Source organism: Lissotriton helveticus, chromosome 3_1, assembly GCF_964261635.1.
Source record: "Lissotriton helveticus chromosome 3_1, aLisHel1.1, whole genome shotgun sequence".
NCBI lineage: Eukaryota > Metazoa > Chordata > Amphibia > Caudata > Salamandridae > Lissotriton > Lissotriton helveticus.
In genome coordinates this window covers 1677889233-1677905822 of record NC_136061.1, presented here as the reverse complement: position 1 = coordinate 1677905822, position 16590 = coordinate 1677889233, and the positions used below count along the sequence as shown (strand labels likewise).

Sequence of the window (16590 nt, the reverse complement as noted above, 5' to 3'; positions counted from 1 at the left end):
CCTAGCTCTAGTAGTTATACTCAGGAAAATGCACAAACTATACTCAGGCAAATGCACAACTTTGAAATAAGAGGGATGAGATTCTGATATTGAATGACTGAACAGTACTGCTGAGAACCCGAATTGTAAGGTGGATGTGGGGGACGGTGGGTGATTGGTACTTTCGACTACTTACTCAGGAAAGAATCAAATACTTGATGTAACATGATGATGCAAAATCTAAAGGCATAGGCCTCACACAGCACATCTATTCTACAGGATACATAGATCCATGGACAACAGTATTATACAGAAGTGGGATCTCCCAGGAGCTACAGGCCTTACACCCTTAGGCATCACACAGCAGAGCTACCACTCAGAAGATGAAGAATATACTGCAGAAGGTATCATATAAAAGAGCTCTCCCTGGGTTACACTGATTTTACAGACGTTCGCTCCAGACACTAATACTCTCCCCGAAGTCCACACAGATCTTACATATGATAGATTTCAAATAACCAAATAATAGCTCAGGTCTCGCAAAGTTGAGATTTGACACAGTGGATGTATTCTTTAAATGATCCCAAAACATATGAAAAGCATTGGCAAAGCCAAGAGGTCACATTTTTGGGACCAATTGGCTTGGTCAACGGTTTTAGCCTTGAAGTGCTGCATCCCCAATGATGTACCGCATAGGCAAAGAAATTATTTTAAAAAGCTTTTGATGTGGACGGCTGCATCAATTTGTAGGTGTGCTTGCCTACATAATGACGCAGCAGCTGTCATTGGTAAATAAAAAGAAAACAAATCACACAAATGGGTTCTATTTTTAATGTGGGGAGCAAAATGGGACACGGATAAGGGGTGTAAGCAACACAGGTGCATAGCTGGAGTTTTAAAAGTAGTTGGGAGAAAGTAACATGGGTGCGTACACAACACAGGGAGAGGCGAGTGGGGAGCAGAAGCAACATAGGGGTAGTGGGAATCAACATGAGACCGCAGGTAGGTAGATCCAATATGGAGGGCATTGGTGGGAGATCAAAAGGGTGATAGACAGTAATGTGGTGCTGGTAAGAGTAAGGGTACAGGCAACACAGGAGAGTTGGGGAGGGGGACACTTGCAAGAGAGAGTAACAAAGTGTGCAGCGGGGAGGGGAGAAGCACATGAAAGAGAAAGGGGAAAAAGACATGCACTCTCTTAGAGTGCTTAAAAAAAAGGGGACAAGTATAGCCTGAAAAAGTGAACAGTAGAAGCACATAGTAATACATCCATGCTCCAAGGATGGGAAACAAGGAAAGAAAGGAAAGCTCACAGAGCTAACGAATAAGAAGCAAGCAAAAAGAGTGACAAAGAATCCAACCAAGGGTAAGCAATGCTTGAGTTCCAAGCCACTGTAAGATAACAAAATGTCTTGCAAAAGAAAGCACAACCCAATAAGGCTTTATACAACATAATTTATGTCAGACTAGACATATCATCAAAGTGTTTGCTTTAAAGGAATGCTACTTGAGTTAACATAGAGTTTATGGGCTGGGCAATGTAGCTATCTTCTAGTCCACATTGAATATATGCTTTGCATATACCACCAACAAACTCTGGAACTCCCCGCCTACCTCTCTTAAAAATTAACCCAACTTGTTACAGTTCAGGAAGCGCTTAAAGACCTGGCTCTACTAACTTACTCTACCAATCGACCTCACTGCCTGTTTGCCTATCCAGCGCCTAGATACCCTCAGGTCTGAGTAGCGTTTTATAAATTCTTCATTTCATTTCATTTATAACTGCAGACCACATATAATCACGCACAGGCTACAGATAGCAAAGCTACCTCAAATACTTAGGCTTTGGGCAGCAGAATTAGTGCTGAAGTTATCCAGACGTTACTGAATTATACCTAGGATAGCACAGTTACACCACTATCCAGACTGGTTTGCTATGACTTTATGCAGCAGAGGAATCCTTCCGAAGACACATTAGCCACAGGTTCATGCTTCCCACATCTTAGCTATCTCTGAGGTTACAAGGGTTCCAGCCTACCTACAAGAAGAAAAGAAAAAGGCCGAAGAGCCTTGCAGAGCTAACAAGAGGACGACGCCCACTGATTGGTCCCAGCCCTACAGGCCTGTCTCCCCTCGATCCTGCTCCTGCATAATACTGGTGTGCAACCTCAGAGGACCTGCCTGCCTTCACTTCCCAGACTGTTTCTCCTGTGAACACCAGACGTGTTTAAACTGCAGCTTCTGGTGCCAGCCAGAGACCGCGAATCCAGCCCACTCTGCACCCGCCCACCCGGAGTTAAAAAAACACCACGAGGAGGTCACCCTGGCGCTCCTGACCCGAGATCCAGCGACCTCTGACCTGCCTCAAGACTCCAGACGCCAGCAGCCTCAATCCAGAGGATCCCCTGTACCGCGACTAGAGCGGGTAAGAAAATCTGACCCTAAAAGGACCCGCGACATCAACCGAGCACACAACAGGAGAAGCTTGGCGGGGTGGATGGGAGGGACACGGGCCATCCTCCCCACACCCCATCAACAAAACTTAACAGCAAGTACCTCCTATACACTGCACGATCCCCGACCGCCTGGGCCACACTACATGCAACAGACTCTTCACCCCTGAAACAGAAACAAATAAAGGACATTGTACCAACACACCTAGATCCAAAACAAAAGAGGTCCTCACTAAGAATCAAAATGGCCGAACCAGCTAGTCCTATCTATTGAAGCGAAATTAGGTCGAAATGGCCGCCAATGGGAACATCTGACACACCAATTTTCTAATAATGGCCACCATGAGTGTGCCACTTTCCAAAGCACTCCTTCTCCCCTTGTTGGGGAGGGATCCAGCATTTATGTCCTGGAGTCTCTGAGAGAGTCCGCAGTGACAAGGGAGTCTTACACAGCGGAGGCCTGGGCTTTTACCCCATTGTCGCTGGGAGCACAGCACCGTGACCGGCGCGTTTGATGGACCTTTTTGGACTATGCCCCCCTAGACGGAAACTATAACCTTTCTGTATGTACTGTGGTGCCCGAGCAACCTTTGGCCAAAGACCGGTGGAGCTGTCCCATGTAGCTGTAGAGGAGTTTGGCTCAGGTTCACCCCTCGGCCGTCACCTACCCAGCCTGACGTCAAACACTGTTTTCCTCGTCTCCCCATGGTGCCTCCTATACCCTCCCCCTCCTCTTCCCTCCATTATTCTAATCTACCTCTCCTATTCCTTCCCGCTCTCCCCTTGCCTATTTTTCCTCATCTTTATGCTATGCTTTTGTACTCATGTAATTCCTGTAACTAAGCTCCAATAACTGATGTAACTTTGTAACCATGTTCTGAAACAATGTTTCTTCCTCTTCTAAAGCACTCTGAACCTCCCGGTCTAGCCAGCACTATATAAACTCAATAAATAAATAAGATAAATAAATAAAGGTTTTCAAGTTGTTAGTTATGTGCAGCAGAGCTATCCTTCATGTTACCGAACTTTTACAGACATTAGATATTAGACTTAAGTTATAAAATCCTAAAATCTAAGTTTTGTAAACAAAACATGCGTAGGCCTCACAAAGAAAAGGCATCCCTCGAGTAACACAGTGTTATCATATTTCTATCTGATGTCTACAGAATCTATTTAACTCACCAACTGAAGTTTGACATTTTAGTGACAAGATAAATAGTAGTCAAGTCTATGTGAATAGTTGGTGGGCAAGTAAGAGAAAGTTGTACAATCTGTCCTTTCTCTTAAAGCCAGATTCCATTATAATCCCAGATAGGTGTGCCCTGATTTAGAGTCAGATGGGAACAGAAATTCTTCTGAATTAAGGCGGAGGTGGCAAATCTTCTTTTGGAGGATCCTCTATCAGTGAATAATACTCTCACTGGAAACCCTATGCTATGCCATCCCTTTGGCAGAGATAAGTCTGGAACAGGCTTCTCTCCTGGTGGGGAGTACTTGAATGGAGTTTTTACCAATTTTCTCCAGAAATCGGAGAAATGTTTGCCACCATCTAGCTCTAAATCCGCCAGATTCTTGATCAGCTAAGTCTTCAGTGCAGGTAATAGGCTGAGTACAGACTTCTGTCACAAAATCAGACAGAGTCAGACTGAACCAGTGATTTTCCCTTTGCTGTTGCCCTACAAGGAGCACAAAATGATCAAGCTAAAGGCCTGAGAAAAACTGAAATTTATGGAAAAAAATAGAAGACATTTCTTCAGTTTGAACATGTTGATCCAAAAGTACTTTCCATCAGAGACAAAAACTCACTGACATGTGTCAAGTGGGCTGGCTCTCCTCAAGGAAATTTAAAAAGAATCTTTTGATACAGACGACTGCATCATTTTGGTAATGTGCTTGCCTACAAAAGGCTCAGCAGCTTTTTTTGGTAACTAAAGGGAAAAAAAACCCACAAAATCATCTTCTTTTTATTGTGCGGAGCAACATAGGGTCTTAGCTATCTCCAGTGAGTTTTAAACAGGCACCCCTTTCCCTATCTATTCATTTTAAAAGCCTCTTTTACCCTTAGCTATCGGCTTGACAATTACTGTGCTCATGCTACAGCATTTTTATATATTCTTGCCATTTTCTTTATTTAGTTTTATATGGCGCAAACTAGACCCGAAGGTATCAGAGCGCTGTACATGAGCACTAGTTGTGTTATATTATTATTATTGTTATTAGTTTTTATAAAGCGCGTAGCGCCCCGGAGGCATCCCAGCGCTCGCAACTAGACAGGAATTTACCACAGGTTATACAGCTGGCTGTTGGAAAGCCAGGTCTTAAGGAGCTTCTGGAAGGGAAGCAGATGGGATTCAGCTCGAAGGAAGAGGGGCATTGCATTCCACAGTCTAGCCACATTATAGACAAATGACATGCCTCTGCTTCTTGCCCTATTTATTTTCCGGGTGCCTGCTAAGTGGAGATGGGTAGAACGGAGGCATTTCCGAGGGAGGAAGGCGGTGATAAGAGGTCTTTTGATATCTGGGCCATTGCCCCAGAATGCCCTATGGGCTTTACACAGGGCCTTACATTTAACTCTGTTGGAGACAGGTAGCCTGTGTAGCATTATCAGTGCAGGCTTGGCTGAATTATTGTTTGGTACTCCCAGTAGAAGCCTAGCCACACAGTTCTGGGCCACTTGGAGTTTCCTTAGCGTTGCAACAGGAGCTCCAAGGTATAAGGAGTTTCCTTAGTTTAGACTTGATAGGGACTGAATCAGGATCCGCCTGGCAGGAGGGGAAGAATCTTGTGCAGGAGTCTAATAGGGCCAAAGCATGCTCCTGTTACTCTTACCACTTGTTCTTCTAAATTGAAGGAACTGTCCAGCCAGACACCCAGGCTTTTTATCTTGGACTTTTGTGGAGGCGGCAGGTCCTAGGCAGTTTGGCCAGACCTGTTTAAGGTGCAGGCCAGAGGTGTTACGCAGAAGCATTAGTTCAGTTATTCCACTGTTTAGTTTGAGGCAGGAGTGTTCCATTTATAAGGCTACCTCTTCTGGGCAGGTTTCCAAGTCCGAGGACTGATTACTTGGGCCTTTAAGGGAGATTACCAGTTGGGTATAATCTGCGTAGGTAACTATTTTTGTCCCATATGGCAAGATGAGATCTGCCAGTGGCTGCATATACACATTGAATAGTGTTGGGCTAAGGGAGGATCCCTGAGGGACTTCATAGCTGAGTCCCAAAACTTTGGAGGTGGCTTCCCCTGAGAAAACCTTGAAGATCCTATTCTCTAGGTATAACTGGATCCATTTGAGCACCTCATCGGAGATGCCTCTCCATCTGAGTCTCTCCCCTAGTAAGTTAATGTTCACTGCATCGAACGCTGAGCTTAAGTCTAGGAGGATGATGGCCACGGCTCCCCTCTCCTCCACCACGGCCAGCAGTGCCCTTTCCGTACTGTGTAAAGGCCAGAAACCTGTTTGTGTGGCGTGCAGGAGACCATTTCCAAGAATTCTGCGATGGCTAAGTTAACGTGCTTTTCCAAAGCTTTAATGATCACTGGAAGCAGCGATATTGGGCGGTAATTGCTCAAATCATCCGGATCCAAATTGGCCTTTTTTTTTACTGGAGCCTTCATCATAGCATGCTTTCAAGGTGCCGGGACAAAGCCCTTAACCATGGATAGGTTCATGATTTCAAGCATGTGGAGAACAATCACTTTTCCAACTTTGTGGATAACATGGGGTGGTGCTGGATCTAGGGGAGAGCCGGATTTTATCTGGTGGAGGATTTCTGAGGGCCTGGTTAAAGTGAACAGGGGAAGTGAATTGAGCACCTGGTTGGTGCCGGGCCCGGGTGTGACCCTTGTAAGTAAATCACTAGGGCATGGTTAACTGGGAAAGGCAAAGTAGATTTTTTTTACTTTTTCCAGGAAAAAAAGGGGATAAATCTTCACATCACTCAGTTGAGGCCACAAGATAGGTTTCTGGTCTAGAGAGTTCTAGTAGATGTTTCGTGATGCAAGACATTTCTTTGGGGGTATTGCCTGCTAATGTAAAGCGTTCCTCATAGAATGCTTTTTAGGCCTTATTTATTTCCTTTTTATAAGGTTTTATGGTTTCTCTGTAATTCTGTTTGCTGGCAACATTATAGTTCTTCCTCCAAAATCTCTCCAGTCTTTTACACTCCTGTTTATATGTTCTAAGTGTGGGGGAGTACCATGGTGTGGATTTCTCTATTACTTTATTACATGGTTTAAATGGAATAACCATGTCTAATGATGACTTAATCCAAGATGAAAAATTATCAGGTGCTACAGTGAGATAGGGGTTGAATTCTGGCTCTAGGTTTTCTAGAATGACTATGTGGAAGACATGTCCACTTAATAAGACTCTGGCAATGGTTTCATAGGAGGGAGGGCAAAGAAGATGTGGAGTATACTGCCAGGTAAGGCCACTACTTTGCACCACAGGGCCCACATCTTCTTTTACTAGACCCGAAGGTATCGGGTATCAGAGCACTTTACATAGCACCAGTTTCGTTACACAAGGGCACATTTATTTTTAGTTAGGCACTGGGAGATTAAGTGATTTGCCCAGAACCACAGGATGTTCAGCGTTGTTGCAGAGACTCAAACCGCGTTTCCCAGATTCGACGTTGACTGCTCTAGCCGAAAGGCAACCTCCTCTCCCCATATTGAGAGAAAGGCCCCTGTAGAAGTAGATCTGATATCCATGTATGCTTCTAACCTATATCTGCCTACATGCCATCATCTCTCCTCCTATTCTAAGATTAACATACAGGGGCCCAGGAGGGTGGAGGACTTTGTAACATGAAATGCAGGGCCGGACTGGGAACCACAACCAGCCCTGGCAAAGTGCTCGGCCACCCCGCCCCTCCCCACTAGGGAGGGGGGGTGTTGGAGGTGCCACCGAGCTCTTTGCCGGGGCCGGTTTTCGACCGATTTTGATACAGGGCCGATTTTGCAAAAACGGCCTTGTAACAAAATCGGCCCCCAGGGGCCCAAAACCGGCCCACACCTGTGCGGCGCACCAGGAGATTGGCCTGTGCCCGCTATGGCCAGTCCGGCCCTGATGAAATGCTCGTTTCAGAAAGAATTTGTTGCTCATAAGAATGCTCATTTTCTGAAAACCATGGAACTCACTAAAATGCCAGAGAGAGTGGAAAAAAACATTAAAAGCTCTTTAATTCCTTATTATACCACAGTGTCGACCCTTTGCCCCACCCTTAGCCTGTCAATAGCCTCCTATTTTCTGCTTAGATGCTAAGGAGAGGACAAGAAAAGGCAACTACCGGAAGGAATGGCTTCCAGAGCCCTATTTACTCTCAGTTCTGGTCACTGCCTTCATAACCATTTTACCCAAGTATGGCAATTTTACTAATAGGTGTAAACACTGGCAGATGCAGGTGCAGAGTAAGAATATTGAGGTAAAAATATCGAATTGCAGAAATATTGTGGTAAAAATATCGTGGGTTAGGAATATCGACAGTAAAATCCTTGTGGTCAAGAATATCGATTTTAGGTAAGTAATGTCGATGTAAAAAATATCAAAGTTTTTAATATCGTTTGAAAAAATATATTTGTTAAAAATATCCATTTTTTTATTAATGTTATGTATTTTAGTATATATTTTTATATCTGTGTGATGTTTGTTAGTTGTAGAAGAATTGTTTGTTTTTTAATAAAAGTTTTAACATTTTAGTAGTTAATAATTTTTTTTATTGAATTTTGCATTTTTAGTTCTGCAGCGGGTTGTGGGATTATAGGGGAATAGGGTGGAAAGTAATTTAATTATATCAAATGTATTGATTATTTATAGTATTTATTATTATTATTTTATTTAGCTCAGTACCGGGTTGTGGGTTTATAGGGGAATAGGGTGGGAAGTAATTTAACTATATAAAATGTATTGCATACCTTTTATTTATTACTATTTGTTTAATTGTGATGTTATAGTGTTAAATGCGTATATTCATTTATTAATATTAGTTTAATTAATTAATCAATTAGTAATTACTTATGGTAATTGTGTAATTACTTTTGGTGTATTTTGGGGTGTTTATAGGTGTAAATGGTGTGAAGGGTGGGAAGTAATTTATTTTTTATTGATGAATTGTCAATTAGTTATTGAATTTAAACTAGTTAATTAGTAATCAATTACGGTAATTGTGTAAATAATTTTAGGTGCGTGTTGTGGTGTTTATAGGTGTACATGGTGGGAAGGGTGAGAAGTAATTTATTTTTATTGATGAACTATTCAATATTTGGTAGTTACTGTAATTTAATTAATTAGTTAATAAAAATTGTAATTCTGTAATTAATTTTAGGGGCATGTTGTGGATATTATAGTGTTCAAGTATGTGTACTCAATGAATGTTTATTATTTTTCTATGATTAATATATTTGAAATTCATTATTAATTAAAAAATAAATTTCAATAAATATGTTGGTCTTTTTTTGGTGTGGTTTTATAGGGTAGGAAATAAAATAAATACATGTATCTTTTAAATAATTTATTTGTGAGTACCTTTTAATTAAATATTGTGTATAAATGTACTTATTATTTTTTTATATCATATTTGTAATTGTTTGTTATATGTAATTAGCATTATAATATGTGTTCTTCTTATATGTGTAATATATTTAATTGTATATTTTTTAAATATTATTTATTGATTTTTAAGATTATTTCATTTTTGGTTTTAATTGTATAAATGTTATTAGTAATTTTAGTTTTTCTGCTATCCAATACTTTCCCTACTGTTGCACTCACTGAGGTGGGAATAGTAATGTTTACCCCTCCGGTATCCAAAGTTTTCCCTAATGTTGCACTCACTGGAGTTGGAATAGTAATTTTTACCCCTCCGCTATCCAGCACTTCCCCTACTGTTGCACTTACTGGAGTGGGAATAGCAATTTTTACCCCTCCGCTTTCCACATTTTCCCTACTGTTGCACTCACTGGAGTTGGAATAGTAATTTTTACCCCTCCGGTATCCAAAATGTTTCCTACTGTTGCACTCACTGGAGTTGGAATAGTAATTGTTACCCCTCCGCTATCCAGCACTTCCCTTACTGTTGCACTCACTGGAGTAGGAATAGTAATTTTTATCCCTTTGCTATCCAGCACTTTCCCTACTGTTGCACTCACTGGAGTGGGAATAGTCATTTTTACCCCTCTGCTATCCAGCACTTTCCCTACTGTTGCACTAACTGGAGTGGGAATAGTAATTTTTACCCCTCCGCTATCCAATACTTTCCCTACTGTTGCAGTCACTGGAGTGGGAATAGTCATTTTTACCCCTCCGCTAACCAACATTTTCCCTACTGTTGCAATTGCTGGAGTTGGAATAGTAAATGTAATTGTTCTACTATCTAACATTTACCCTACTTATGCACTCAATAGAGTGGGAATAGTACATTTTACCCCTCCGCTATCAAACATTTTTCCTACTGTAGTATTTTTTTATGTTGCGAAATGTACCTTTTAATTTTGTTTTAATAGTTTAATGTTTTAATTAATTATAGAATTGTTTTTTATTTTTTATTATTGATATATGTATATATTTTATTTTTATATATTTAAAAAAAAATTAATTAATTAAAGATCCAGCACTTCCCCTACTGTTGCACTTACTGGAGTGGGAATAGTAATTTTTACCCCTCCGCTTTCCAGATTTTCCCTACTGTTGCACTCACTGGAGTGGGAATAGTAATTGTTACCCCTCCGGTATCCAAAATGTTTCCTACTGTTGCACTCACTGGAGTTGGAATAGTAATTGTTACCCCTCCGCTATCCAGCACTTCCCTTACTGTTGCACTCACTGGAGTAGGAATAGTAATTTGTATCCCTTTGCTATCCAGCACTTTCCCTACTGTTGCACCCTTTGAAGTGGGAATAGTGATTTTTACCCTTCTGCTATCCAGCACTTTCCCTACTGTTGCACTCACTGGAGTGGGAATAGTCATTTTTACCCCTCTGCTATCCAGCACTTTCCCTACTGTTGCTCTAACTGGAGTGGGAATAGTAATTTTTACCCCTCCGCTATCCAATACTTTCCCTACTGTTGCAGTCACTGGAGTGGGAATAGTCATTTTTACCCCTCCGCTAACCACCATTTTCCCTACTGTTGCAATTGCTGGAGTTGGAATAGTAAATTTAATTGTTCTACTATCTAACATTTACCCTACTTATGCACTCAGTAGAGTGGGAATAGTAAATTGTACCCCTCCGCTATCCAACATTTTTCCTACTGTAGTATTTTTTTATGTTGCGAAATGTACCTTTTAATTTTGTTTTATTAGTTTAATGTTTTAATTAATTATAGAATTGTTTTTTATTTTTTATTATTGATATATGTATATATTTTATTTTTATATATTTTAAAAGTTTAAAAATGAATTAAAGATAATAGTAAATATATGTTTGTCTACATTATGTTTGTGTGTTTATATTTTTTTAATTAAGTTTAATTGATATATTTAGTTAAAATATATAATAAATGTAATCTATTTTGTTAAAGATAAATTTTAATATTCTATATTTTTAATATAAATTATAATATTTTATTTATATTTTATATCAATATTTTTACACCTAATTTTTAACTGTGACATTTTTGATTCAATATTTTTTAATATACCTGTTTACGTATAGGGAGTCTATATTTTTAGTATCTATATTTGTTTTCGATATTTTTACCATCAATGTTTTACCATCAATCTTCTATCAGTGAACCCAGCAGCCCTTTGACTTTTGAAAGTGGTGGGATGTAGTAAGATTGAAGTAACAAGTAAGCCTGACTGACATATGAGGGGGAGGAGTGCAGAATGGCTCACTACACTTTCAATGTTTGAAAAGCACCATTATGCATTTTACCGAAAATTTGATAAAGAATTTGGTTAAAACACAATAGTTTATAAAGCAATTCTGAAAGTGTGCTAAATTAAATGCCTGATATAGCCAGGCCCATCCATTCTGAGTGTAGCCAAAGAAGGTCCAGGAAGGCAGGATCTATGACAAATTTTCAGGATCCCCATATAAAATGAATCTGAACATAACAAATCTAAGTGAAATTCCTTTACATAGGCAGTGGTAATCCCGAAAATCTGGCAAGGATCCATCCCTTTTGGACCTGCGTTGGACACTCCTGTTGGAGCCTACTCTTGGATTCACTATACTTTATCTCTTCTGTGTCTAATCAAATGTCTTTGAATGTTCACGTTATTACTAGAAGCCTGGTTCATTAATTTATGTAAATATATATTTTTAAAAATGTTTCCTGGACTCTCCTCTCCAACCTGACCCAGACATATTTTAACTTAGGGTTGTCCTTCCACTGGAAAAACATGTTATCAATACTCTATTTTCTTCCAAGTTTGATGGTTACCCCACATGACCAAAAATGTTTAGGTCACAGAGTCTATTACAATTTAAGATAACTTAGGGGCGGATTACGATGGCAGGCTGACAAAAGGGACCGCCTGCCATAGGTGCGGCGGTCCAGCCATACGATTTAGTGTATTTTACTATTGCGGCGGGTGGCAGTACCGGCCACAATGTTAAAATTCATGGTGTGCTTTTGTATGTACAACGTGACAGGCACCATGCGGTGCCTGCCACCTTGTACATGCAAATGCAGGGGGGTACCATAGGTACCCCCCACGTGCTGCACCCACCCCCCCACACCACCGGAGTCCCGCAACGAGCCCCCAAAGGTATTCTCCGCCTGTCTTTTTGCGGCGGCATCGCCGCCACAAAAGATAGGTATCCTAATGCCCACAGCGGTGCCTGAACGACACCGCCGCCATAGCCCCGTTGTACCTTGTTCCACAAGGCAGGTGGAAAAGGCCTGCCTTGCGGGACCACGGCGGACGATCTTTCCATCCGCCACGGTACCTTTCCCATTCCCATGCCATCCTAATTTGGCAGTGAGAATATTCAGGGTGATGGCGGGAAGTCTGCCACCGCCGGTCCTCACCACCGGCCCAGCGGTGGCGGACTTCCCACCATCGTAATCGGCCCCAAAGTCCTCTTCCAAGCAGCAAAATCTGAGTTATTATTTTCTCACAACTGTATCCATTCCAATGTGTGGTACCAATAACGGAACAGTCTGGCTTACAACGTGCAACTTTGATGGTTCAGAAGAAGTGTTGTGACTTTTACACATATTTGGGGCCTCTAAAGGGCATGTACTCGAACAGTATTTACTCCAAATATTTTTGGCATGCCATTACTGTTTGTCTGCGATTAATTGGTCCTCAATTATGTGTTCTTTGCAAGCTTTAACGTGCTTTAGCAATGCAATTAGGGTGGAATATTGGGCAACGCGACTTACAGTGCCGCATGTTTTTAATAAACACTGATCCTACTATCCTAAACTGATCCTATTCTGGGATGATAGCTGCCTGGCCAAGCAATGGAGCCCACCCCGCCCACCATAGAGGTTTCTAGGAACCTGGATGTTATGTCAGCTCTATTTTAAAGCCCAGATAGTAACAGTGGCGAAAGCGTGTCTCTGGATCCTATGCATGCTAATGAAATTCCTGGACCTTCTGCCATGGAAGGCACGGATAACAGCGGTTAGAGCATTGGTTTTGTCCAAATTAGACTACATCAACACGCTTTACCTGGGGATTCCAGAACATCACTTGGACCACCTGCTGATGCAGCAGAATACAGCAATCCGACTGCTGTTCAGATTGCCTAAACTTCTTCCGTTCTCCGAAAGAGAGTGACGCTCCCATGCCTTTAATAATACTGAACCCAGATATCTGAATGAGAGAATGAGTGAATATTGCCAGGATAGGGCCATTCGCTCTAGGAATGAATGGCTGATTGCTGTCCCTAGTTTTAGAAGGAAGCAGTGTGGGAGTGCCTCCTGCGTGGCACTGGTTTCGGAGTTGTGGAACCAACTTCCACTGCATCGAAGAACCCTTACAGAGAAAACAAGCAGTGAAGACCCTTCTGCTTAGGCTATAGGTATGCTCACAGGTTTCAGCCGTCGCGCCAGGACACTCTTTGAGCAGCTGTGCGTGTTATAAATGAGTCATTCATTCATTCATTAAGCCTAAAAATAAAAGTAAAACATTACATTGTTTGGATAGGGGCAGGGGTGGTTTAATGTAAGAAGAAAGAAGCAAGCAAAAATAACAAACATAGCAAAAACACATCATTGCTTTTAGTATCATACTAAAAAGCAAGTTCCGCCTTAAACCTCACTCAGGCATAGCTAATATTGTTTTTTTTAGAAACTGGCTAATTATGCTATAAAGCTAGGAAATAAATAAACGAGAATGTGAAAACATTAGCTGCTTGCAAAATGGATATTCAGTTATTACTCCATATAAATCCTGGCTCAACTCTGCTACTCTGGGGTTCTCACAGCTGTTCATAATTGTGTTTTATGGTTATGTTTAATCACATTGTGTTTGATTGTCAGTTGGGTGAACTATTTCCTATACATCATGCATGAGGTCATATCTCGTCAGGGCCTGTGAATGGACTTTTAGGGAAACCGTTCAGACACCTGTCTTGGCAGCCAAAAAGAAGCATTCTTAAAAAAGCACCTTTGATAAAGTGATAGATTCCCTGCTATGAAAGAGTGGGTCCCACTCGCTGAAAGCTATCAGGGGAGTTACCATTTTACCAATTGAAAAGGAAACACAACCCAGTGATCTTTTAGGAGTCTTAAGCAAAGAGCACTTTCTAAATACCGTATTTCACGATCACAAATGACAGCACTCACTCGCTGTTTCTTTATAGTGGAATTATCAACAAATGTAAATGTAAATACATTTGAATGACTAATGTTATACCATGAATTGTACCACCACCACAGCACCTTTACTTTGTGCTTTACATTACCGAGTGAAGTTACTGTCAGGATATCAGGCAACAAGCAATAGAAAGTAGGCAGGGGTTGGCGGTTGTCTCAGGTAGGACCTGTTTTCAGGAGCTCAGCAGTCCAATGAGAGAGGACAAGGTGGACTGCTTATCCTCTCACTTCCACACCCACTGTGCACATGTCCATCACCGTCGACAACTCCAAAAAATCCACACAGTGATTGGCCATGTTCTGTAATTTACCCACTTTGCGCTGCCTGCCTGTCGTAATTGAGTGTGCAGAGCAGGGACAACAACCTGCCTATCCCCAGCAGCTTATAACATAAAACAGCATGAGAGCAGCACCAGGACTGGCAAGGAAGGAAAACTCAGAGCTCCTGCGGAGTCTGGAGACTGTGCCTAGGTTTCCCTTGCCGCCTTGACACAGTACAGATAATAAATGGCTGAACTCTGCATGCCGAGCTGACCACAGCATGAGACTGGTTGGCCTCATGCACACTTCACTATATTGTGTTGTCCAACTTTTCTCAGTCATACCAGCCAATCAACCTAATGGGCCATGCACTCACCTATACCAGTTGCCAAGTGAGACCACTACACCCTACCCCATAACAATGAAGGGAAATGGAAAGCACTACTGTAAAACAGAAAAAATACATCTCTTTAAAGAACAACCCATCACAATGCAGTAACAGCACACTTCGGCTCTCAGAATTAAAACTACCTCACCCATCAATCGCAGTCTGCATGCTTGCCTTTGACCCTGTAGAAGACTTGGCTGCCTTTTGGATAGGTGTGTGCTTTACAAATGTAACACACATACATACAATTCAGGATAATAATAAAACAGCAATAAAGTTTCTGTGGTAGTGCCAGTTTACAGTGGGAGGGCAGTGCTCTAACACCCCAATTGAATGACTTCCCATTGTCTGGCAGTGCCCAATTTCTAAGCAAGGTAATAACTATCCAAGCCCAGGTCGGCAGTGAGGCATTCCAAAAACTGATAAAAGTTACACCCTCATTGATGGAACACTTATACCCACTGGTACCTTCTGACAAATATGCCAATAAGTTCTGCTGCAATGTTGGGTCATGCTGTTGCAGATTATCTAAGCTGTCACCAACAATAGTCTGCATCTTCAATCGAAAGCTCCAGCACACACAAGGCTGTTGTCCACAGTATGTGCGCTAATAAAGTACTCAGTTTATTTATGGCCAAAGTGATGCAAAACGGCTCAAGACACTGGCCAGTTGCCAAAATGGTTGCCAAATCATGGCGCTCCCTCATAATATGTTCTACAAAGAAGTGTACAACTAAAAGTGTGAACTTCATTAAAAGAAGTTTACACACTTTTATAGCAACTGTTCTGTTGACCATTAAAAGCACATTTTTCAGGGTCTTTATAAAATATGTTACTAATAATGAGAAAAGAGCAATAAACGCATACATGCAGATATTTGGGAATAAAATATTACATACCTGCGCCACTTCCAATACCTAAAACATTGATTGAAGACTTCCCATGTCCAACACTGAAAAAGACACATAATGATGTTTCCTTTCAGCACAAAATAAAAAATCTATATACATACCACGTGTTTTACTGTGACAAATGAGCAAACATTGCATTTCTGTATTCGTACGCCCCTCTGGCAATTTCAATATAATATTGTTCTCTTAGTTGATTAATATTTGAACTATCACACAGGTACAATTCAAGTAGTATATGAAATATTTCCAAATAGGTAAATGATATCACATTACTATCACCCAATCAAGACTTTGATTAAGACACATTACTAGCCTATGTAGCAACACTTGTGATGGAAACAAAGGAGCGAAAATTGCAAGATGTTTATAAGCAGAGACCTCAACTCTCAACTGATCGACTTAGACCTTAGGACTCAGGTGGTTGGGTGCAGTCCTCATGAAAGCCAGGGGAAATCTATCTAGCAGAATGTCTGGAACTAATATCGTGAAGAAATGCTGGTAACATCTACCCCTTGACTTCATTTGCATTTCTGAGGTACCAGTAAAGCAACTCCTCTCGGGCACCAGGAAGTCTGACACCATGACTGCTATACAAATCTGGCCGGCCGCACTACCCCTCAGTAGCATTTGGCTATCCGCAGCACCATTAGTGGTGCTACAGTTTCACAGCCAAAGAACATAAGTTAGGACTACAGCAGAAGTATGACCTGCAGCACCTACTCAGTATGTGGGGTCATAAATGTCTTGAGCCCACAGTGGCTCTGGATAGGGAGATCCCTATGTCCCTGTCAGGGTAATCAAACATATGCTAATTGACAG

At 41.4% G+C, this 16590-nt stretch overlaps 1 protein-coding gene across 2 annotated transcripts in view; it reads right to left on the bottom strand.

Annotated features, from left to right (window-relative positions):
* The window catches only part of LOC144823718 (histamine N-methyltransferase A-like), a 219839-nt gene that overhangs the window by 66316 nt on the left and 136933 nt on the right, over nt 1-16590 (bottom strand). For both annotated transcript variants that reach the window (XM_078682481.1, XM_078682480.1), the window contains exon 3: nt 15760-15812. In XM_078682481.1, the coding sequence (XP_078538607.1) occupies nt 15760-15812 (53 nt within the window). The remainder of the gene's footprint in view (nt 1-15759; nt 15813-16590) is intronic.